General features: G+C 40.0%; 2 protein-coding genes across 2 annotated transcripts in view; one reads left to right on the top strand and one right to left on the bottom strand.

Annotated features, from left to right (window-relative positions):
• The window catches only part of psmd1 (proteasome 26S subunit, non-ATPase 1), a 38,577-nt gene that overhangs the window by 5,658 nt on the left and 9,288 nt on the right, over window positions 1–23,631 (bottom strand). The window contains exons 17-22 of the mRNA XM_070832352.1: window positions 11,275–11,389; window positions 8,041–8,157; window positions 6,449–6,551; window positions 2,800–2,969; window positions 1,385–1,477; window positions 933–1,019 (exon numbers count right to left, since the gene is read on the bottom strand). Coding sequence (XP_070688453.1) covers window positions 933–1,019; window positions 1,385–1,477; window positions 2,800–2,969; window positions 6,449–6,551; window positions 8,041–8,157; window positions 11,275–11,389 — 685 coding nt within the window. The remainder of the gene's footprint in view (window positions 1–932; window positions 1,020–1,384; window positions 1,478–2,799; window positions 2,970–6,448; window positions 6,552–8,040; window positions 8,158–11,274; window positions 11,390–23,631) is intronic.
• htr2b (5-hydroxytryptamine (serotonin) receptor 2B, G protein-coupled) lies at window positions 16,488–22,460 on the top strand. Its single transcript, XM_070832515.1, has 3 exons — window positions 16,488–16,880; window positions 20,490–20,690; window positions 21,422–22,460. The coding sequence occupies exons 1-3, from the start codon at window positions 16,619–16,621 to the stop codon at window positions 22,378–22,380; spliced, it is 1,422 nt and encodes a 473-aa protein (XP_070688616.1). The 5' UTR covers window positions 16,488–16,618; the 3' UTR covers window positions 22,381–22,460.

Raw genomic sequence — 23,631 nt, 5'->3', positions numbered from 1 at the left:
TAAATGATACTTTTACTCTACTAATTGTTTTAGCTCTACAGTGTTATAATGCTGTATATAACATCAATATCCTGTTTATCTTTTGTGGCATTTTCATTTGCTTCTCAATCATTCTACTCAACATATTTTTGAGTGTTAGGGTAAAAAAGTAAAAGTAAAGTAAAGTGAGTTTTGAACCATCTGATCCCAGTGTGAGTGGATACCTCCCCTTCAACCGCCCTCTAAATAAGTTAAGCCGAATTAAATCAAACATCTGAGATGTGAGCAGGCCTTCCAAGATCGTGTGACGTGGCAGAGGGCATCGAACATGCTGCTGATGCCCCGAGAAAATCCCAGCGAAAGTTATACTGACTTAAAACTGGGTGTGGGTGAGTGAAAATGCTAAAAACAGACTTAAAGAAAAGAAATAAAAGGTTGGTGTGGGTCTAATGTCAAAGAGCAAAAGAGACCATATAACTCTGTGTATAGATCTGCCTCAGATACCCCGTAAGGGTCCAGTTAGGTATGATTTTATCTGTACACCAGAAGGTAATCAGTGGAGTGTGTAATGTGGCTGCACTGCCATGTGGTCTACTTCGAAGAATGTTCAGTCATTAAAATGATCTAGTTATTATGCACTGTAGAATACACACCTGAATATTATGTGGCATCTCACTACGTTCAAAGCAGTCTGAGAGTCCAACAATGTAATAAATTCTTGAAAAACTTTACTTCCAAATATGTTGGAGGGAGGCATTTGTTTTAATTATGTTAGATCTTATACAGTGTTAGATGTTAGATCTTGTACAGTCGATACACCTCCCTACCTCGACCTATCCTTTCTTAGAAATCTAACAAAACTAAAATCTATCACTTGCAACGTAGGTACGTTCTTGTAATTTCACAATGGAAAACAAACGAGGAAATAAAATGGGCTGTGCATTTCCACTCACCACTTCCATCTTCTCCTCCTCCTTTTCTTTCTTTTCCTTCTCCTTCTTCTTGGCTTTGGCCGTGATGGAGAGAACGGCGGTGGATACCTGCCATGCAGAGAGAGTGAGAGAGCAGAGACGTTACCACAGTGTAAAACAAAACCATAGACACTCAGGCTTCTACAAACATGGTTTAAAATGTACAAAAAGAGTCAACCACAAAATAAACGCTGCTTTCATTATATTCTCCAAGAGCATCTAGGATTGTGAAAAGAAGCAACTGAGGAAAAAAAGGCCAGAGATGCTAAAATAATAAATATAATGGGCAAGAAAATGATGAGTTTGACAGGAAGAGTTCTAAATTATTCACAAATCAATATAAAGCGAGGTCAAATTTCCTCCACTAATAATTTCAGAAAAAGGAAAGCAAAATAAGCTGATCTGTTGTGGCGCCGAAGCTCCTCGGCTCTCACCTTCTCCTTCTCTTTCTCTTTGGGAACCTCCAGAGCCGGTGGGTAGGCGAAGGTGGAGGGTTTACAGTTGGAACGGTATTGCACCTTAGGCATCTGAACAGGGAGACAGAAGAAAAGAGGATGTTTAGTAAGTAAATACATAATCCGGCCATGTTATCCGTCACATCTGCATCTGTTTAGAAAGTCAAGCCAGACAAAAATCCACTGATAAAACTTAATTTTTAGCCATATTAGCAACGAGGCCATAAATTCAGAGTGGTACAATCATTCTGACTTATGGTGCTGACAAAACAGGGAGCCACTCATAGAAAAATAACTCCACTGCACTACTAGAGGTCAAAAACTCTGGGATCTTATGCTCTTACTGCAGATGACACTTCAAAAGGCTTTTACTAAGAAGGAAGTGTTACAGGAAGTTTTTTTCCACTGGAAACAGCTAGATTCTAAAGTTAAGTTTACATCTGACTGGTTGGATTGAAGGAAAACCACTTATTACAGAAAGGTCCCTCACCCATTAGCTGCAGGTTTAACCTTGAATGAAAAAGTGCTGTCAACTTTAGCAGGACAAACATAGAAGAAGATCTCCAGCCAGAGCAGCACCAGGTGCCTTCTGTTCAGTGTGAGCCTTTGAATTATAACAGTGAAAACTAGATGACTAAACGGTCTCTATGGTGCAACAGAGCAGCACCGCAGCACAAGATGTGACCATTTTTTAATCACCTCATAATTCAGCCTTTTTACAGCTGCACTGGCGTATAAAGAAGCAGTGAGGTTGTGGGGTAACTTCTGTTCTCTTGGAAGCCAACGTACAAGCTTGTTGCTAAAAAAACTGGTAAATGATGAGGATGTTCTCTGGCCACTCATGAGAGGAAAACTCAGAAGACTCCTGCTGCATACTTAAACAGGTGCTGGCGAGCCTTGGCCGGGTGCAGCCCCAAGTATGTAAAACCCTGCTGCCCCCACCTTCCTTCTGCACTATATCCCTGGTGTATTACTCGGGGGCTTTACACCAAGTATATTTGCCAGCGCCTTGTAAAGCTCCTGATAGCAATGAAGTGATAATACCCATCTAATGTCAGTTTAAGACCTTTGGCATCAGTGTGCGAGTGTACGTGGGCCAGAACAGGCCCGCAGTCAGGAGGGCCTTTTCATGGATAGACTGTTTGGTGCAGAAAATATTTAGCTTCTTGCCTTGGTAACGACCGTCACCAGCAGAGTGCCAAATACAAATTTATCAGCTACACTTAGCAAACATACTTTGTCCCTTGAGAAATTAAATTTTTGCATTAACACAATAAAGCTTGCACAATATAAATAGACAATATCATATTTCAATTCAATTCAACTGCTAAATGGAAAATATATACACATGACATTTCTCCATCACATAACAGCAAGTCTAGTCACTTCATTACCTTGAGGTCCTTGTTGAGGCCGATTATAGCAGTTGGTGTGAAGGCTAATGACAGGAAGTGTGAGAGGGGGAACCAGAACCAGAACTGAGTGAAGACCAGCAGGCCGACCACTGACGGCATGTGAGTGTGACCCGTCCTGGACTGCAGAGAGATGGTCACATTACGTCCACCTGGACAACAGAGGACAGAGGAGACAGAGAGGGTTTCAGTATTATGCAACAGACATACATAATATTGGTAATTTACCAGATGACGCATCGGTTAAAAAACAAAACAAAAAAAGCACACAAACATATCATAGCACAATTTGAAAATATGTGATTTTGATATAGATAAAACAATTATTCTGTTCCCATACAGTCATACAGTGTGTGATAGTGATCACTATCATGTGATATTATTTACTCATGCGTAAAATGCCTGCTTGTGACCTCTAACGTTTTTCATTTCCACAATGTTAAGAGTTTTACTAAGATCTTTTTTTCCTATCATGGATTTAGCACATTTCTAGGCTACTACAAACCTCTGCACCACTTCTACTTGCTGCTGCACTACGCACAGACTGAACTTTGAGTTTAAATAGCAGAGTTTTGAATTAAGGGCAATCAGGACAGGGATGAAAAGAGCATGCATGGTCAGAAAATTAGAGTGCTGAAAAGGAGTATGCACAAGGAGCAAACCTGAAGCAAACCCTGATACTCAGTGGTTAAAAATACATACTGCTCAGTAGAGGACAAAGTCACTATTGGTAGAAAAATGTACCCCACAATTTTAGATGTAGGTTTGGTCACATGAGAATCGAAGGCTTGCACCTCATGGCACTCGACAATAACCTTGCAGTTTATATACTAGTCTGAACAAATACAAATAATAAATGGTACTAACTTGGAGCCAAACTATTCTTTGTTTTAATGATTGCTTTCCTCTTTAATCATACTAACCGTGAATCCAACCCATCTCAACTTGGCACAAGAGTTGTAACATGAGGGAGAGGCAGGTCAATGAGGGTACAGACTAGGATGGTCACCACCCTGACAGCGTTGTCTTTTGCCTTCAACCTGTCTGATCTGTTGATCCCGAGGAAGGATTTATATCACAAGAACAAACTGGAACCCAGGAATGCATTGTCTACAGCATCCTGCATTCAAAATTTCAAAAATAAACTTCATTCATTATCATTAAATGTGAGCTACACAGGAGATTAATAATTCATCTACATTGCAAGAGGAGTGTCAGCGGTCCTGAAAATTACAGATGCCTTTACCAGCTGTGCTAAAGTTGTTACAGACCATACAGAGCTCATTTTCAGCTTGAATTATTAACAAAAGTTTATTTTAAAAAAAGATGTAAATCTGCTTTTAATTCAGTTTTATCCAGATGTAATGATTAAGATGTTTGCTACCTCCTCACTATTGCTCAATACTAAGAGGTGTTTCTAGGTTTGTCCACCGCATTTATTTGAATGAGGGAACAAAAAAGGGAGCAATGTTCTTCAGAGTATATGCATCTACGTGAGGATTTCTGTTGAGCTCCACTGTTCTGATACCAATACCAAAGCATAACAGATCTCTCTTGCCTTTCTGGGACAAACGGAAAGGAGGGACAGTAGAAGGGAAGACTGAGGGAGGGGGAGGAAGAGAAGATAGGAGGCAACCAGGATAAAATCTGTCATGTCTATAGGGATGAAAAGTAAAACTTTCCACAAGACTAAGGGTAGGATACTAGGGAGTATCCGACCCTACCCCTATCCTCGGAAAATTTGATCTATCCAGACAATATCAGTTAAATCATCTGCTGTTTTGCTTTGCACCAACTTCTTTATCAAGTCACTGAGACGATTTAATAATTAAGCCTTATCTTGACATCTGAACCAGAGCTGAGACACTACAGCCCCAGAGACTGAATGTTGGCCAGAAATGAGTCAGACAGTTTTCTCGCTACACCACAACTGGGTGCTTAAGAGTCTCTTAAAAACTTGAGAAAAGGTTGAGAGCACTTGACTGGCTCTGCTGTTTTTGCCAACTGTTAGTTTGGTGGGCCAATTTTCATTCCAGGGAGCTTGTGAGTGAGGCACAGGGATAGGCGTGATTCCCCAAAAGGTGTCATATGACAGTATCAACAATAAACCTGCTTGCTGTGTCACTTTGACAAGATAAAACATCCGAATCCAGTTGATAGGGCATGTTTTTATATGTGTATGAGGGAGAGGCTGCTAATTAAAGCTAATTAATGGACTGTATCAATCAGTGAGAGCAAGTCTGCAAATAGGGGCTAGGCTGAAGATGTAGGGGTGAGAGACAGAGTGTGAGAGAATGAGCAAAAGAGACTGACATTTCCTGGGTAATGAGCACCAGCGATCATGAAACCAAGCTGTAAACGCTTCCGCCTGTCAAATGAAATACAATTACTCGTGCACCTAAAAAAAAAAAACGCCTTGAAAACATTCGCACCACACAAGCTTGAGCATGTGTGACATTCGAATGGGAGTAGTGTGTTTAAACTATGAGCTACACACTGAACTGTAGTGAAAACATGAGTTAAACACCGAGAGCTTGGCATGAGGAGCGGGGAGGGAGGGCAGGGAGAGTGTCTGCTATATGAAAAATGACACCGGCGGTCAGGGCTTGTCTGGATGGTCTCACGCAGGGTCATCTTGGCATGTTTGCTGAGTTTATTACCATTAATGTGCCTGATCTGATATATGATTGAGGTCCTGCCTGCCATCAAGATGGCTTATCTGCTCAGAACAAAATAACCATCAAACGGTGCTGCAAGAAGGGAGGAGTTAACCAAGAGGCGATTTTATAACCACTGAAAAACGTTCATGAGACAAAACATCTCAAAAACACATATGCTGCACTTATCCTTTGAAGTGACGGCGCAAATACTTGAGATAGGCTTCATTTTGTGTAAGCTGCAACACCTGAGAGTGTATTTAGACAGCAGTGTGTAAACAGAGCTGGTTTCTTTCTGGTGTAGCATACAGGGTTTTATGTTAGTGCTAGAAAATGGGTTTCTGCTCTTGCCTGCATTGAAGGTTTGTGTATACACGTGAATATGGGTGTGCTCGGCCTATGTGTGAGTGTGTGTAGCTCTCCATGTGATGATGTGCAGCTCTCTAGGACCTCACACACACAAACACACGCTGCATGCTTGTGTCCACAAACACCCGCACAGACACACAAACACAGAGACTATCAGACAAACAGTAATCACCAGGGGGAGACCAACAGGCCATATGGCTGAGAACAGAGCCGAGGTAGGAACGCCAGGCACTAATGCACCTTAGCATGAGCTGTTCCAGAGACACAGTGCACGGGTGGTCAACCGAAGAGGGTTACTCTGTGTTTGCTTGAGCGTAAAGGAACTCAAATTAAGACACACACACACAAAACCACAAACCCACCTTACAGTTAGGGTAGTTCACTGAGCGTGTGTTAGTGTAATTAAGAATTTCAGTCTTTTCGTATCCCCCGGAGGGGTGAAGGCACAAAGGTAGACAGGACCACATGCCAGTTTGATCTCTTGCTCAGCGACAGACATGGATAAACTCATTGCCGACTAAGGAGATCAAGCTGGTGTCTTTTACAGACTACCAGCCTGTATGAACAAGTCAATGTGTCCTGTGCACTTCTGTGTAGAAACTAACCTGCATCAAGGATTCCCTGAGCCAGGATGGCGCCAAACTTGGCCATAACATCATCATGCTTGTCGTTGATCACCTTTGCATAAAGCTGCCTGAACTGGTTCACCTAAAATAGTGAGGGGAGAAAAGTGTGTTAATGTACAACACAAAACTGCTGGAGAGCCACCAATGGCCAACCATTTGTTACTGAAATTTTGAATCCAATAAAATTGTCAAAATGTGAACTTGTTATATGACCTTAATTTACAGCAATGGCTGTCAATTTAAACTAGAATACTGCAACTCTATATTCAGTCAGGTGCTTGTGAGGGAAAACATGTTCTGAAGAACCACATCATTAAAAAAAAAAACAAAAAAACATGGTTATATGGTTGCAAACTAGCTACATTCCAATCTTAAAAACTTCTTTGTTATCTAATACTAAATACTACTGAAACAGAGCTGTGCCAAACACCTTTCAGCAAGTCTAACTGTGTTCATAACATAAATCAACAATGAAAAGTTAATGTAATTAATGCTTCACAATACTGCAGAGAGGGTTTCAGGAAGCACTTTGCCAATTCTGTGCCACCTTGTCAGAGATTCTCCAAATGATGGGGAAGGCATACCTTTGAATGTGGCTATAAAAGGGTGTAATGCAATTTGTCAAACTTCTATTCTGTCAGCACAATAATCACAACAAAACCACAGCAGCATTGCCACACCCATGATGATGGTGCAGTACCTGTGGGAGTCTTGGCACTAACGGCATATCGCAATAACCACACTGAATCTCTGAGTAAACACTGTGCTGGGTAGTTATCAGCCAATTTGGTCCAATTTACCACCTTCATCCAAGAGGCCTACAACCTCTTACTACTACTACTGTGAAGGAGAGCTGGAAATTACAAATACTGGGACCTTGAAATAAACAGTCAAAGATGTAATACCTCCCAGCATTCCACTGTTTGTAAAAAAAAAAAAAACTGCCTCTTGCACAATCCTGCCTTGAGCTTTAAGACTATTGCTGTACAGATGAGAAGTCTTAGAAAATGTGTCTGGCAAATCTTAACCGTCTATGACAAAGTATGAGGTGCTTCAAAGGTGAGTGCATGCATTTATTCCTGGATAAGTCCCTTTACAGTCTTCCGTGACACAGATTTCTTTCCCTTCATCTTAACTATTCTGATGCTTTCTGCTTATGATCAGATCTTCCCCTTTTCCTTCCCCTCACTCTTTACTTAGCAAAAGCTCTGGTCTCAGTGGTATTGAACATGACTTTAAGAGTCACTGAGGCATGTTGTTATTTGACAGATAACCAACACGCCACCCTGACAAAAAACAGAGCAGTGCTTCTTTGTGCTACATACATTTCTACAAACTGTTGCAAAAACATGTATAGATTCATACAAATATACTCCTCAAGTATAAAATATGACCCACTAGAAGTCTGTGGTGGTATCTGTATGTGCAGAGCCCCTGCCCTCAGTGGGTAGTAGGTGTGTAGCAAGGCCGGGGGGGGCCAAACTTTGAATATTGTACATAAATACCACACAGCAAATCCTATTCCTATTCTACTTTTAACAAAAAAGCAGGGCAAAACACTTCTCTCTTACCTTGGGACAGGTGACTTCGGTCTGCTGGATCATGATGAGGGCAGAGGCAATGAGGGCACCCTGTCTCACATAATTTACTGGGTCGTTGGTCATGGGCTCCAGCAGATTGATGGCCTCCTATGGAGGGAAAAATGATAATAGAAAAGATGGTAAAGTTGCTTAAAAGTGTACCTTTAGTGTACTTTACTTCTCGGTTATTTACAAGCTCCACAACCCTTATGGGGCTTGTAAATAATCATCTACAGCCGTATGTACTGCCAAATCATTTAAAAATGAATGGCTGATCCTATTAAATTCCTTTGGAGTGGAAAAAGTTGGAACAGCTCCTTAAAGGTGAAGTGGATAAAGACATTGATCTTTCAGGACTGCTCACAGTAGTCTCTGCAGTGATTAGTTTGCGTCTTTGATTAAAATTAGGAGAAAAACATTGCTGCTTTATTTTGAGCCTGCAATTACTCTAGATCTTTGTCAAAGGTGCCGCACAAGAAACCACGTTGTCTTTAAAAACACACTTGGGGGCAAACAGACACTCCATAAAATAGAGCATGTTTTATCAGTGGGACATTCATTAGAAAATATTTGTAAGAAGATTGAGTGAATGATGATAATCTTCTAGGATACTGTCCTCTCCAGTCTATTCTGTAGCCTGTAGTCTCTCAAGGCCAAGTTCACCACTGGCTCACACTAAATAGCAGGTTGCCAAGCTGAAGACCACAGTTTGGTTGCTGAAGCTGGCAAAATGATTACCACATTTTTTGTTTTACATCTCTCACAAACACATTGAGAAGGACATAAACATTTTTTACTTTGAAGCAGGTGACTGAGCAAAAAATGCTAAATAAAATTTGACTGAAACTGTTTTTTTTTTTTATTCTGTACATGTTTCATATTTCACCATCCCCACCACAGCAGATGAGTGCAACAGGGTCACTTTTGTTTGGTTAAACACAGGAAAAGGGATTATCAATAGAGGCAACCAGACCACACAAATTAATGACATTAGTGTCATCCATATCTGGTTGCCTAGGACAACTGAGCAGCAGTTACAACAAGCCCCCGCCGTCTTCAGTTTCCTCCCATGATCACTGTGAATGAAAAAAAAAAATAATGGAGGACCACCTCTTTCCTGATCTTATTTCTGCACTCTCCTCTGTTCTCGGCTGAGCAGTAATGGCTGTAACCTACACCACCAGACTCAGAGGTAGGCATCAGCTCCGCCGAGGAAAGAGAAACAAACTAGGATGATGACAGTGGAGGTAAAATAAACCATGTTTCATCAGTGCTCTCTGCTCAGCTGGCTGAGACAGCCACGTACAGGGATGATAAGCAAGAGTGTAAAGCCAACACCAGTCAACCACATCCTGTTCCTGATAGGTTGTCGGGGGGTTTAATTGAGGGTATTTACTGTCAGGCCCAATCAGCAGAACAGGTCGACACATAATGTGGTTGCCTCAGATCCTCTTAATCCATCTACAGTGGTGGACTATTTTCTTCAGGCTTGTGCTTTCTACTTTAAATAAGAGTCAATTCAGTACTGCTAAAAACTGGCTAGAAGCTTGTGTAAATAAATACAACAGTGCAGACCACACGACATAATTTCCATTTTCATACATATTTATAAAACTGTATCATATGACAGTTTTCGGAAAACAGTGAAATGTCTGTTTTGTGTTTAAAGTTTGCATACATATTTCTTGGTGAACAATACTTTGAGCCAATTCACTAAACAAGCTGAGCTCTATTTAAGATTTTCATTATGGAAGAAAGATCAACATAAATTACGCTGAGAACAAATGGTCAAAACAGCTTTTGTGTGCAGTTTTTTCCTTTTACAAATAAAACTAATCAGTAACACCAGTCCAGTAAAAATATCCAAAGCCCAAGGTGTATAAATGATGGCAAAGGAATGTGCTGCCTCTGAATAGGTGACCCACTTCTCCTGCCACAACATCATTACTCTCACTAAGGACCTAATGTGCTCGAGGTTTTATTCTGGAAAAACTAAGCAGTGGAGCTTTGGAGCTGATCAGGTCTGCAGCATGCTTCGTCCTGATCTGGTCCAACACGTTCACTCTGGTGCTTCGAGGCTCAGGGGGCAATGAGCCATGACTCTGCTTGGGCTATGCCACCTGAGACTGATCAGCCCACAGAGTTAGACGACTCAGGAACTGGCAGAACTCCCTACTTCTGTCCTCTTCATTCGCCTTTTCAGACTTCAGTGAAGCCAAACGTAATGACAGCGTACAGCCTGGTGACTGTGTACCAATTTGGAACACTTTATTAAGCAAAGCTCACAAGAATTTTCCACAGTTCATGAGCTCCTCAGTGCTGATGATCCATGAAAATTAGGTGTCAATAGACAACAAGTAAAACAGCTGCATACCACTCTATATAATCGCTATATAGAGTCACCAAGATAATGGCTGAAGCACTCTGAACTGTGGTATGATTTAAAAATTGTCTTCGAGCAGGTGAGGTTCAAAAGATGACGACTGTCTTGTAAGATCATTTTGGGATAACCACAGCTTGTCTTTTGAGCAACGGCATCACAGTGATTTCATAAATTAATTCTAGCAAAGCATAATTTGTTCTGGCATCTGACAGGAGAAAAGTGATATTATCTTTTCTCAGTGGCGTCTGCAGGGGATAGAGAATATTATCACCAATTCGGTGCTTTAAGAAAAACCCTTTGTGCAGCATTGATAGTCAGTGACGCACATGTTACGCCAAGACACAAAGAAAGCACATAAGATAAATGAGGACAGAGGGGGCAATGTTGCCTTTGTGGGTGAAAATAATGCCATCTAAGCTTTTCGTGTACACAACCTTACAAGGAATATTAATTCCAGTTTTGAGCACAGATTCCGACAGGAGCACAGTAAGCTGTAGTGCAGACATCTCATTAAATAGGAACTTATTATTTGCATATCGGAACTGGGACAACAAGCAAAAAAAAAACAACAAAAATAACAAAGGGGGGGTTTGGTCCATATGGTTTACCATTGTGTATCGTATGTTTAATGGGAGCAACCAGACATGGTAAATTCTCAAACAGTATTTACATCAAAAGAGAACCACACTTTTATTTTGAGACAGGATAATATTATAGCCATTTCCTCTTTTTAATATATCAATGTCAAGCTGTTTTTAATGAATATCACACACTGTTGGACGTTTGTGAGATAAAAAAGGCTACATGATGTAAAGGAGGAATATTAAGGGAGAGGCACTCACCTTGTTGCCTGTCCCAGCACAGCAGATGCCCAGAGCCATGGCAGCCCCACAACGCACATGAGGGTTGTAGCTCTCTGACAAAAGAGACACCACACTGGGGCACTGCTCAGGGGTTCTGAAGAGAGACAGAGAGAGAAAGGGAGAGAAACTGAGAGTAAGTCAAGAAGAGGCACTTCAAGTTAAACATTGAAAAAGACAGAAGAGTGAGAACAACGGCACAAGAGTGTGGACGGCATTGTACCCGCTGTGGTCATTATACAAGGAGACAGATACATCAGCAATGACACCCTTGATTATGATGTTGGAAAAAAGATGATGTTCTTTTCTGATGAAATATTGTGTGGAGGATAAATGTAATGTATAAACCATGAAGTGTGAAGTGAACATTAAGGGATGCTAATCAAAATGTGCAAAAAAGTGGTCTACATTTATTTTTGTTAATTGGTCATTACAAAAAAAGAAAAGTTATTATTCAATTTAAGTAGGCAAATTATGCGACTGCAGTAGAAAGAACACTGCACTTCAACAGCATACAGATAGGAGTAAAATCTGCAAGAGACTGCTTATCAGGCAGTTCCAGTGGACTTGCTGTGGTTTAAATGAGAGACCTCACAAAACACTTAGCATTTAAACTGCGCTGTTTGCTGCCCAGTAATGCGACACTCTTCAATCAGTACATGTCAGATATGGGCACAGCCTGAGTGACGAACACCGATTTAGGTCACCAGGTGAAATTGCAAAGCACCCATGAGGTGCAATCCAGATTCCAACAAAATGATTTGCAAGATTTAAAAGTCTAGTTTCTAACAGTTATTTAATTTGAAAGAAAAAGGAGACAATCATGTACGAGGTTGAAGTAATCTGTTTTATAACCAAGAATGTGAACAGTGGTGTTGATAACGGCCGTGCTGCCGGGGCCTGACAGATGAGCTGATTACTGAGATTACTTAATGCCTTTGGATTCCACAGAAAGGTTTGGTCTGCTGAAAATGGCCACTGGGAGTAAATCAGTCACAAAATAAGATAAGAACAAAGTCTAGCCATTTAGATTATTCTAGGTCCAGTCAATATCCCAGAATCATAATCAGATGGTACCAACATCGCTGCCAATGAAGCAGATGCCGTAGCTTCCCACAAAGAATTAAAATCTCATTGAACAGATAAAAAGAGAAGGATAAATCACCCAGCTGTGCCTGGCCCTCAGCTTGTACAGTTTATTAGTGTATTAGCCTCGTGATACAATGCTGAGAAATTAAGACCAGACAAAAATAGTAAAACAGTAACAACAGTGTGCTTAAAACTATTGTCTGGTCATAAGCAAAATGAAAGGATTTGACAGCTTTAGCAAAGACAACTGCTGTTACTAGCTCAGATTTTACTCGACTGAACCAGATAACAGAAACCAAATACAAATTCAAACGGAAAGCTACTGCTTTACATTGACCTCTCAATAATGCATGAAAGTATAGAAGGTGGCCAGGATGTTTGAGTCCCTCTGTATTCATTTAACACAGCATTAATAGAACTGCCTGTGTGTTCACAATGTGGGTTAAGCCTCCGTCTGATTTAAACCAATAGATAGTCTCAATAAAGCCCTGAAAATGATGTCTAAATGAGTGTAATCTTCACTAGGTTTTGTGTTTAGTCCTGTACATCAATGTAACATGTTGTCCGGTGTCTCAGTGATCTGTTTGGAATTAGAAACTCAGCTCAAACACCTCACAAGGATTACTGAGATCACAAATGGCAATCATCGGGAGATCGAGATCACCTTTCAATTTCAGCTACAGGAATAGTTTGTTCTATTCTGATAGTCTGATAATACCCCTCCATCCATACTTGGATGCAAGCCAGATTGTGAAACCTCAGAGACATTTCTAACTAAAACGGTCTTGACCTGATCCATGTCCCAAGACTCATGTCTTAACCCATGAACCTATCAAAAAGCTGAAGGAATTTTGGCAACAGCTTGACGCCGAGACCTTATTCATGATTAGGCTTTTAAAATCAATAGGGGACTGAAGCAGCTTGAGGCAAAACTTCAGAAAACTTTGCTGTGGCTTTTTCAAATAGTTGAATCTACCTTGAACCAACCTTTTCAATTTAAAAGACAGGCTAATTACCTTCACCATGGCAAAATGGAAGAACTCAGATGGAAAGAAGAAATCGATATCCAGCATTTGTTTAGTCTGAAAAAGCAGTGGAGCAGTGATGTCTATATTTCAAGCCTTAAGTATCCTCCTAATGTGTGGTGGACTTAAAAACCAAAATGCTTTTGAAAAATCAAAGAAATGCTAACAGATAATAAAAAATATTTATCCAAGAAGCTGATTAAATGTAACGGTTATGGACCCATACACAAAATATGCTCATGACTTTTTGGCATCATTGGAACCCTTAAGTAAACATTTCTAATTTTGCATGTATGACCCTCAAGGTTAATGTACTGTACAGCCATTTGCGCATGCCTCACATTTAGTATGGTGTGAGATAAGAGGCTGATACAGCTGCAACCTCATAACTCCCTCCGTCTACAGGTCCCAAGAGAAGCCCACGGAAGGAACATACATAGTGAAAAGGTCAGTGAAGGCAGCAGGAATACAGCTCAGCTAAACAAATTATGGATAATTTTTGCCACATGAAATGTAATTGTGGCAGTTATTAATGCACTTGTATTGTAACCTTACGTAAGAGAACAGATCTCATTAGCTTGCTTCCTGTCTGTTACAACCAGTCACCTAAATACATCTCAGTACCTGGACAATGTTGTATTAAAAACAAACCAAGAGGATGCATGGCTTTTATTGTCAACACTTAAACTCGGTTAAACCAAAATCAACCACGGCCTGGCAAAGGTGAAACACGAGAGGAGTTGTAAGTAGCAAGAAAGTCATTTATTCATTAATTTCCATATTTCCAGAAGAGCATAATAAAAACTAATGTTGATAACCGTTAAACAAGCGCAGTAACTGCTGCTTTCTACAGCAGTTTTAAATAGTGCAAAATGTGTAGATCTGATAGCTAGGGTTGTAATCTGAGCCAGCAAGATTGGATATCATTCAAAAAAATGTGGGGGATGCATTTATTGTGATGTGAGTAGAGGTTACTAAATTAAAAAAAAGCAAAAGAAAGTGTTTTGTAAAACAATAAGAACGATGAAAGTTGGCTTTGTGACCTCATATTTGTCCATTTATAATCAGTTGATCAGCTTAGAGTCTAGCTGTTTACACCAGCAATGACAAATTAAAAATTGCACTTACTCACTTCTGACAGTTATTAGAGTTATAGTATAAGACCACTCCTAGGATTAAAGATACTAATACCCATTTGACATCAGAATCAGAATTCCTTTAATAATGGTAATAATTGCTTAGATGGAATGACATGGAATATCTTATGGGATTTTAGGCACTAAAGTGAATTTGGGAGCATATTTCAGCTAAAATATTTGGTCTATGGACTGTTCTTTACTGGGAGACAGATCCAAATAGGGATTACTGGTTTTATTAGACACATTTTCTTGGGAAAAGAAGAATCCCTCATCCTCTGGTTATTGTAGAGTCAAGGGATCGGCTATTTCTACACCCCCATCTAAAAGCAATGAATGCACACAGAGAAAACATATTTTTGCTTGTTAAGGCAGGAGGATCAAAAGGACTAAACAAATACGGTTTAAATTTCAAACTTAATTATCTGGAAGAAAGTAAGGTTGTAGTTAAATAGCTTTCCCAGCCTGAAAATGTGAGCTCATGGAGGACAAAATGAAAAAAGCTTCGGGGTTGAAGTAAAATCTTCGAGCACCTTACCACACAGAAGGCTTCACCTCAGACACCACTACTACATCCCCCACCACTGCTTGCTCCGAATGGAGGAGAGAACAGAAAATGACAAATATAAACAGTGGGACGGCTGTGTTGAGGGAAATTACCTCCCAGAACCACTGGCAAGTTGCCAGCACAAAGACATTCATCTGCTTTGTACAGAGTCTGACTCATGGGCAAGACCGAGGGGAGGGAGGGAAAAGTGAGAGAGCGAACAAGACGGGAGAGAGTGCAATCTGATCACAGGCTGTGAACAAGAGGCAACGGGTGGGAATGGGAGAAAGGCAGAGGAGCCACAACATCTGAAAGTTTTAAACCTGTGATCGCGGTAGGTGATGCAAAGCAAGACTGGGGGTTCCTCCAACACGTGGAAGCAAAACAAATTCCACATCATGGACTGCTTAAGGCAGAGACAGATTTAGGTTTTGCCGCTGAGGGAGGGCATTCTCTGTCACGCTGTTATTTGGGAAGGGTGGAAATATAAAGATGAGACAGGGGAGGTTGGAAAGACATTAAAGTAAGGTGAGCAAAGATTGGAATGTACTGGGTGTCGACCTGCACGGTTCTCCCAGCACAAAATATTGCTTTGGTTCTTGTGAAAATTAAGACCTGGTCGTTTGGAAAAATCCGACAGGAGTTGAAACGTCAGCAAGGAATGTAAATGTACAACAGACGTTACCTTCAAGAGCAGGTAAGAAAGTTTACCAAAATTTTGATAATGATAGTTGATACCGTTTACCGATACCTTTTTTTTTTTTTAATATTGATCAAGCTTGATTTTGTGTAATCCATTCTACAACAGTGCTGTCCATTTTTGTAGACTTAATACAACATGTGCAGACTAAAGAATGAGATTCACATTAAAAATGTTAATGTCTAAATCAAAACTTCACACATTAATGTACTAGTTTTGATGGGAAAACAGTGATTGTGCTTTTTAGCTGAAGCATGTATGGAAAAAAAAAAAAAAAAGAAAAATGTATGTAATTTTTCCCTTATGTTTTCCAACTGGGTAAATTTCTTTGCCATAATGTAGAAACGATAATGCCACCAGACAGGAAAGACCCTCTTCATTTGTTACAATAAATGTCTCATTATTATGCCATCATTCAGACAAATTAAAGCAAATGGGTAACAAGGTACCGCTGTTCCTTTAACAGATCTGTTTGTTCTTTTAAGTTAACGCAGTGGATGACAAGAGTACCAGCTGCCTGGGAAAGTGAGGACCCCTGTTAACATCCCACTGTGGAAGTACTAATCGTGTTGGGATTATTGCCAGCATTGGAGTTCCTAGTGTTGGACCTGGGTTTTTTTTGTCTCCTCCAAGCAGTGGATCCTAAACTGATTGTCAGCTATTCCTTTTGGTTTGTACACTGCACAAGGGATGGAGCATCCAGTGCACTGACCTGTCCTACCCTGTGTCCTTGCCTGTGGGACCCAGTGACCATGCTGACCGAGTGTCCAACACCAGAAAGATCAGAGCCCCGACCCGCGCTAAGGCCTGCTGTAACCCCTGCAGCACCATGTCTCAAGCAGTCGTGGCTCCACTTGAGGTCAATAGCTCACAGTCAGGAGAAGCGCCTGGGGTTCAGCTGAAATGGGCTGCCCTGCTTATCATCATGGTCATCATCCCCACTATTGGAGGAAACATCCTGGTCATTCTTGCTGTGTCACTTGAAAGAAAACTGCAAAACGCTACAAACTACTTCCTGATGTCGCTTGCTGTGGCTGATTTGTTGGTGGGACTCCTAGTGATGCCCATTGCCCTCGTCACTGTTCTCTACAGTAAGTTAGGCACTCGAAAACCTGATAGTCTTATCTTTGAAACAAGCCTGTGCAAAGCAGAAGCAATAAATACTTGACTCTAGCAGGAGACATGTCCTTGATCAGTGTCCACATCAATTCCATGACACCATTCTGATGAAATTTTGCCTCAAATGATGAATGACATTACCCTTTTACCTCAATAGGGTAGAATTGTTTTTAAACACTTATGGACTGACTAGCTTGGGTAAGACCAAGTAAACTATCACTAAGAAAAAGTTTTATAGTGAGTGTAAGACTGACTGTGACTCTGTAGGGGTGAGAGTATAACCAAAAGGTCCCCCCTTTTCATCTTTCTTCTCATCTTTTAATTATTTAGAAGTTGCACAGCTTGGACTGAACTACTGGTCTAGGGGATCATTACCTATAAGAATAAATGCTTGTGAAACAGTTTTGTTTTAAGTCTAGTTTCAGAGCTGTGGAGATACAGCTGCGTTTGCGAGTGATTTCCTATTCTCTAAGGTTTTTCCCCAACTACAAATACAGAGCTATTGCCATGCTATAATTCCAGATTAATTCAATAGTGAGACGGTGGGTAATGGAAATGGAGGGTAGTGAGAGGCAGGGCAACGCTACTCGTGTCTGTCTACTGCTGTTTGACGCTCTCAGCACTGGTGCTGAATGTTAATGAAGTCAGCATAACTACTTTTGAAACAAATGCTGGTGCAATGAGTGTTTGGCTGACAGTGCTGTGAGCAGCTAGGCAGTAGAGATGCTACGTGATGTGCTAAGAGTTTATAACTTAATCAAATTTCATCTTTTCACAACAAAAAGCATTAAAATGTGGGTCTTACAGGTAAAACAAGAGACTAGGGTGAGCTAATGTAGGGGTTAAGTGTGTAGGGCTCTGTGGGTGCCCTGAATTGACACTAAGCGGGCAGTGGAGTTAGTGGCATTTCTCAAATTTGCAGGCAAAGTGTACTGATGAAAACACATTGGTAATAATATTAACAAAAAAAAATTCCAATATATGTATTTACAAGAAAACCAAAATACCAGTCAATAACAACAGAACGCCATTCTATGGTGCTGCGGCAAACAGTCCCTCATGCTCAATTCAACAAAAACTACCACAAGGCTGGCAGAGATATGGGTTTAAATAAAAAGATCAAGCTAACTGCAAGGCAGGGCTGAAACTCTGGTAACTTGATTACTAAAAGCCATCATACTTTGTTTAATCCATACAACTACATACAGTGCACTGTGATTCGCACCAATGATTATTACTGTTGTACAGAGCGCTTACACTGTGGATTCGTGGTGTGAGGAAGATGTGATTTGATGGAACAGACTGCAAAATGGAGGAATAGCGAGAAAATAGCAAAGGCTGAAGAGAAGAGACAGGCCAGAGAAAATGTCAGAAAGTGTTCAAAGTTTGTGATCACTTCAAGCTGATACACAACAAAAACCCTGTACAACATGTCTACTGTAAAACCAAACTAGCCTTCCATAGCGGCACAGCGGGAAAGCTTCAGCATCTAAGTAAAAAGTGCCCCATCTAATCAGTTGAATTATTTTTATGTATTATATATTTTGTTTTTGTGTTGTTATTGTGTATTAGTATTTAACATTTACTATTTAATCATCAACACCATAGTTTTAGGTTGGATATATACACACACCTTTTTAACAGCAAGTTTATCCAAGTAATTTAAAATTAATTCTTTAATTCATTTGTTTTTGCATTTCAGAAAGTGTTTTCTTTAAATCCTGGAAAGTAATATGGAACTATAATGCACTAAATGGGTTTACTTTTGACATAATATTATTGTATGCAATTTGAGTGACAAAAATGCTGATTTTTCTAAAAAGGAAAACCATTTAGTTGGTCATTGTAGGGTTACTGTCTTATTTTCTTTGAGGAAAAACTATTGCTCATAAAACAAAGCTATGGCATTTCTTATTTGATTAATTAATTGATTTATTGGCAGAAATAATCCATAGCTGCAGCACCTATTACAAGGTCGCCGAGCATTCAATATTCCTGAGAGGGTATACAAAGTTCAAGGCTCATTCTAAACCTGATAAAGCAAGACAAGAATGTGACTGCTGGATTACAGTAACACCTGTAAAGACCAACAGTCATTTTCCACATCTGCTGGACAGATGAATTCAAAGCATGCAGAGAACACCTTGAAAAATGTAAGAGACCTGCTTGTTTAAAATGTGAACAGACACTGTTGTAAAATATAACAGTGCGTGACAAAAAAAACCCATCAGAATTTTTGAGGGGACAGATTTTTTGGTGTTGCTTCCTAAAGTGGTGCACCTGCAAGGCATCATCTCTCAACAACTGACTAAAAGTTTTCATCTCTTTTCTGGCTATACTAAACATTTTCACCAACCCTTTTCAGTTCTTTTTTGTGTTTTGTTCTGTACCATGTGCTCTAAGCTTATAAGGTAATGAGTTTTTGTTGATTAAACACAGGGCCCAAAAAAGAAAATGTATAAGAAAAAAAATACTACAAAAAGAATAAGAATCTCAGCATTGAGAATGTTTTCAACATAAACAGCAAATACTTGGTCTACTTTTATTTGGTCTATTTGGTCTTTCTTTTCTTTGCTGGCATTTTGAAATGAATGGCCTAATTATCAATTTATAATATAATTTTGACTTTTATCTGCCTAAACCTCAGTGAAGAAAAACCAATGATTGTAACAAAAACAATGCATTCAGAGGAATTCTTAAATAAGGCACAGTCCATAGACATGTATAGCTAGAAACTGCTATTTATACATGTTACAATGGTATTTGGTTTAACACGGGCATTTTCTAAAAGCAACAACAAAGAATGCAAAGGGCGTGAAATGTGTAGGTGAAGTAGACACATGGGCAATTGCAGAGGGCTCAGCAAAGTTTCTTAATTCAATTAAACAAAATAAAAATATGTTCCACTTCAACAGCTACTTGGACCTTGCGAGGAACGCTGTTTATTGAATCTGGCATGGGACTTAACACTTCACAAAACAGGTACAGAGCGTCTACTTTGAAAACAAGTGAGGTATTTGTCAATGAATAAGCCTTCCAGATGAAACCTCATCAAAACTATGACTCAAAAATTCCCTCAAGTGTGACAATAAAGAAGAGGAGGGTGGCATAACAACAGAAAGTTATGCAAAGGAATATTTCCAACGACAGTTTTATGCAATGTTAATGGGTGACGGGACAAAAGCCAGAACGATAACTTGCCAATTTTATGCCTGGACCTGAAAATAAACACTACTGTTGAGCATGGTCTCCCGCACATCTACATAAAGAGCTTTCAGCTCCATAAACAGTCAGTGAACCCTCCTTTTTCCAGTAAAGTCATTCCTCAGAGAGATAAACAACCACCAATCTTTTGCATGAGTGCTATTTCTAATCCTTTGCCATTGTGGTACATCTCCCAAACTGGTAGTGAACAAGACCAAATTCTTTTTGGTATGAAGATAAGTTATAACACGAGTAAATTATAGGAAGTTACCAATTACCAAAGAGACACTATTATAGATAAGTAATGTGCAAAATGATAACACACACAACTACAAGACAAGTGTTTAAATTTAATTTCCTTTTCATCTTCCCTGTAGACTCCGACTGGCCTCTTCCAGAGCCCCTCTGCCCGATTTGGCTGTTCCTCGATGTGCTGTTTTCTACCGCATCCATCATGCATCTATGCGCCATTTCACTGGATCGCTACATTGCCATCAAGAAGCCAATCCAACATAGCCAGTACAAATCCAGAGCCAAAGCGATGGTGAAGATTGGACTGGTGTGGCTCATATCCATTTGTAAGCATATCAATTCAGATATCCTGCTGCAAATAGCTGCACAAGCAGTATAGTACCAATGGTAAAGATTAGAAGGTCACAAGTTTGCACAGATTATGAAATGGGTCACTAGGTGAAAAGCTTTAGAAATATAAAGTAGTCATAGTGGGGTTGGTGTAGCTGCTTGCTGCCTTTATGGACGAACCAGTGTTGTCACCACTGGAGGATACATGCAGAAAGATGACTCTCAAACCAACAACGGTCTTATATGAGCGTTGAGGTTCATTGTTCAAGATCAGCTAATTATTTTAGCTTTAAAGCAAGAAACTCTAAAATGTAGCTTCTGGCCATTATCTTTAACACTAGAGGATTAAAAATTTGGCCAAAAATCACTGAAGCATTACTAGTCAGTGCTCAGTGCCCAGTATTCTGACCACTAAAAGCACAGCCATTTGGCTGATGGGTTCTGTTTCATTTGAGCTTCATTTCACATCCAAAACCAGAAGATCAGATGGAATGAACAGAGCACTGGTCCTCAGTTTAAGAGGGATCATTGCAGGCCATGGGTGACTAGTTTACTTGGCCTTAAAAACAAAAAGTGAAATGCTGTGAGAACTTCCCTTGTTATTTCTGCCACTATCCCTTTATAATACCTTAGTTGGTAAGAAAAATATTACAAGCAAGTTAATTCAACTGTCAGGAAGTCATCAATATTAAAATTGCCAATACTAACTATTCTTATCTTTTTCAAGGTATCGCAATCCCGATTCCAATCAAGGGGCTAAAGAACTACCATCTTCCCAACAACATCACCTTTAACAGTAACCACACATGCCTGCTGAAAACTGACACCTTCCGGGAGTTTATCATGTTTGGCTCCTTGGTTGCATTCTTCATCCCTCTAACCATCATGATGGTCATCTACTTACTTACTGTCCAGGTGTTACGCAAAAAGGTTTATTTGCTCAGGTCAAAGGTGACTCAGCGCTTTAGCTACCCAACAGTCTCCACAGTTTTTCAAAGACATCAGTCTGTGACTCCTCCTCAAGCTGAGCAACTGAACATGCTGGACTGTACACTTCCCAAGATGCAAGAAAACCCAGATGTGGGCACATCGAACTCTCCCACAGGAAATGAATTGTCCTTTCGGAGAATGTCAACCATGGGAAAGAAGTCAATGCAGACTCTAAGCAATGAGCAGCGTGCCTCAAAGGTGCTGGGCATAGTCTTCCTCCTGTTCGTAGTCATGTGGTGCCCGTTTTTCATTACAAATATTACATCTGTGCTATGCACCAGCTGTGATGTTCATGTAATTGCCCGCCTGATGGAGATCTTTGTTTGGGTGGGTTATGTGTCATCAGGCATCAACCCCCTGGTCTACACCCTATTCAACAAAACTTTCAGGCAAGCGTTCACACGTTACATCACTTGTGATTACAAAAACTGTGCTAGTCATGGGGCAGGAAGGCACCCAATGGCCTCAAATGCAGATTGGACCCTAACACGGATTTCATTCAGATCTTCCATGGCAGAAAACTCCAAACTGTTTATGAAGCGGGGAATGAGGAATGGCATTGGAGCAGTCAGCTACCAAAGTCCAAGGAGGTGCCGGCAAGCAACTGTACAGTCATCCAGTGGTGTTGTGTTGGATACAATACTTTTGACTGAAAATGAAGGTGGTAAACAGGGGGAACATGTTAGCTGTGTATGAAAGACACCAGACAAATGAATCCAATTAAAAAGGGAGCACTTGAAGTGGATCAGATTTATGGTGTCAGCTTTAAGTCTTTAAAAAGGTCTAACCTCACAACAAACACAAAAAAAATCAATCAATGGAATCTGCTGTTCTCAATTTTAATTGACAAATCATTTACTGCCAGTATTTACTACACACTCCACAACAACGAAATCTAGCCTTTTGCTGTCTGATGCTGCTGATGTTTGTTTACTTCAGTTAAGTTTCTTTTTTTAATGAAAGCAAAACACGATATTTTTAATTATCATTTCAGAAACACTACTTTTCATCCATAAGTCAAATTCCTCCATTATATATGTGAATACATATATGTATGGTCAAAATATTACTCAAAGGGCCTTAATGACAGGCCATAATGACAATGTGAATTCCCAAAGACAGCAAGACAGTTCATTGTGTACCAGTAGAGAGTTTGAGTTTTCAAACGTTAAAAGACTCTTACCTTGAGATGACCTGTAACAGGTCAACGTTAAAAAAAATAAATAAATTAAAAAAAAAAAAAAAAGGAAAAACACAGGATCATATCCTCTATGAAAGGTCAAAAGGTGACTTCAGGTCACCAGAGAAAAATGTGAGAAATAAGGACATCATGATAACCTGGAAACTCTATGAACTCTGTTTCAAACATGTTCCTGTGCGGATCCTTTCAACTTAGGCTATTTGCTGTAAGCCATCTCAGACCACGTGCTTATATATTTTGTTAAGCCAACCACAACTCAACCTTTCAAATCTCTTCTGCAACAGACACAAATAATGCATTGCACTCTTGAAATGATACTTAGTGTTTTTGCTGGATCTTTGGAAAGCACTATTGCATGTGTATTGCAGCCTGATGTTTTGATATGTTTAAAGTTTTCCAAGCAAAAGACTGTATACAAGTCGGAACAAAATCCAGAATAAATGGAAACCTAAATGTGTTTAATAAAATATTTCTGTGTTGCTGAACTGAAAGAAAACTGCACCAGTTTTCAGCCTCCATGTTATTTTACTGCCAATGTCTACACTCTTATGCTGCTTTCATTTATATCAGTAAGTAAAAATGCCATTTTCCTGAACCAGCACTGACCAAAGCAAAACAGAACACCCCAATGAACAGTGAAACTTAAACAGCCTCTTAAGATCAGCAAAGACCAAATACCAGAAGTACCTGCAAATAATGACACTGTGGGAGAGTGAACTCATTAATGTTTCTAAACAGTTCTTTTA

The sequence above is a fragment of the Pempheris klunzingeri genome, chromosome 6, assembly GCF_042242105.1.
Source record: "Pempheris klunzingeri isolate RE-2024b chromosome 6, fPemKlu1.hap1, whole genome shotgun sequence".
Taxonomy (NCBI): Eukaryota; Metazoa; Chordata; class Actinopteri; order Acropomatiformes; family Pempheridae; genus Pempheris; species Pempheris klunzingeri.
The sequence above is the reverse complement of the archived record's forward strand: the minus strand, read 5'-3'. Positions and strand labels throughout refer to the sequence as shown.

Bases quoted from the DNA above. Each gene is read 5' to 3' on its own strand.
- htr2b (XM_070832515.1), top strand. From the start codon at position 16,619: ATGTCTCAAGCAGTCGTGGCTCCACTTGAGGTCAATAGCTCACAGTCA. The intron at 16,881-20,489 runs GTAAGTTAGGCA...TCTTCCCTGTAG, and splicing joins CCTCGTCACTGTTCTCTACA to ACTCCGACTGGCCTCTTCCA. The intron at 20,691-21,421 runs GTAAGCATATCA...ATCTTTTTCAAG, and splicing joins GGTGTGGCTCATATCCATTT to GTATCGCAATCCCGATTCCA.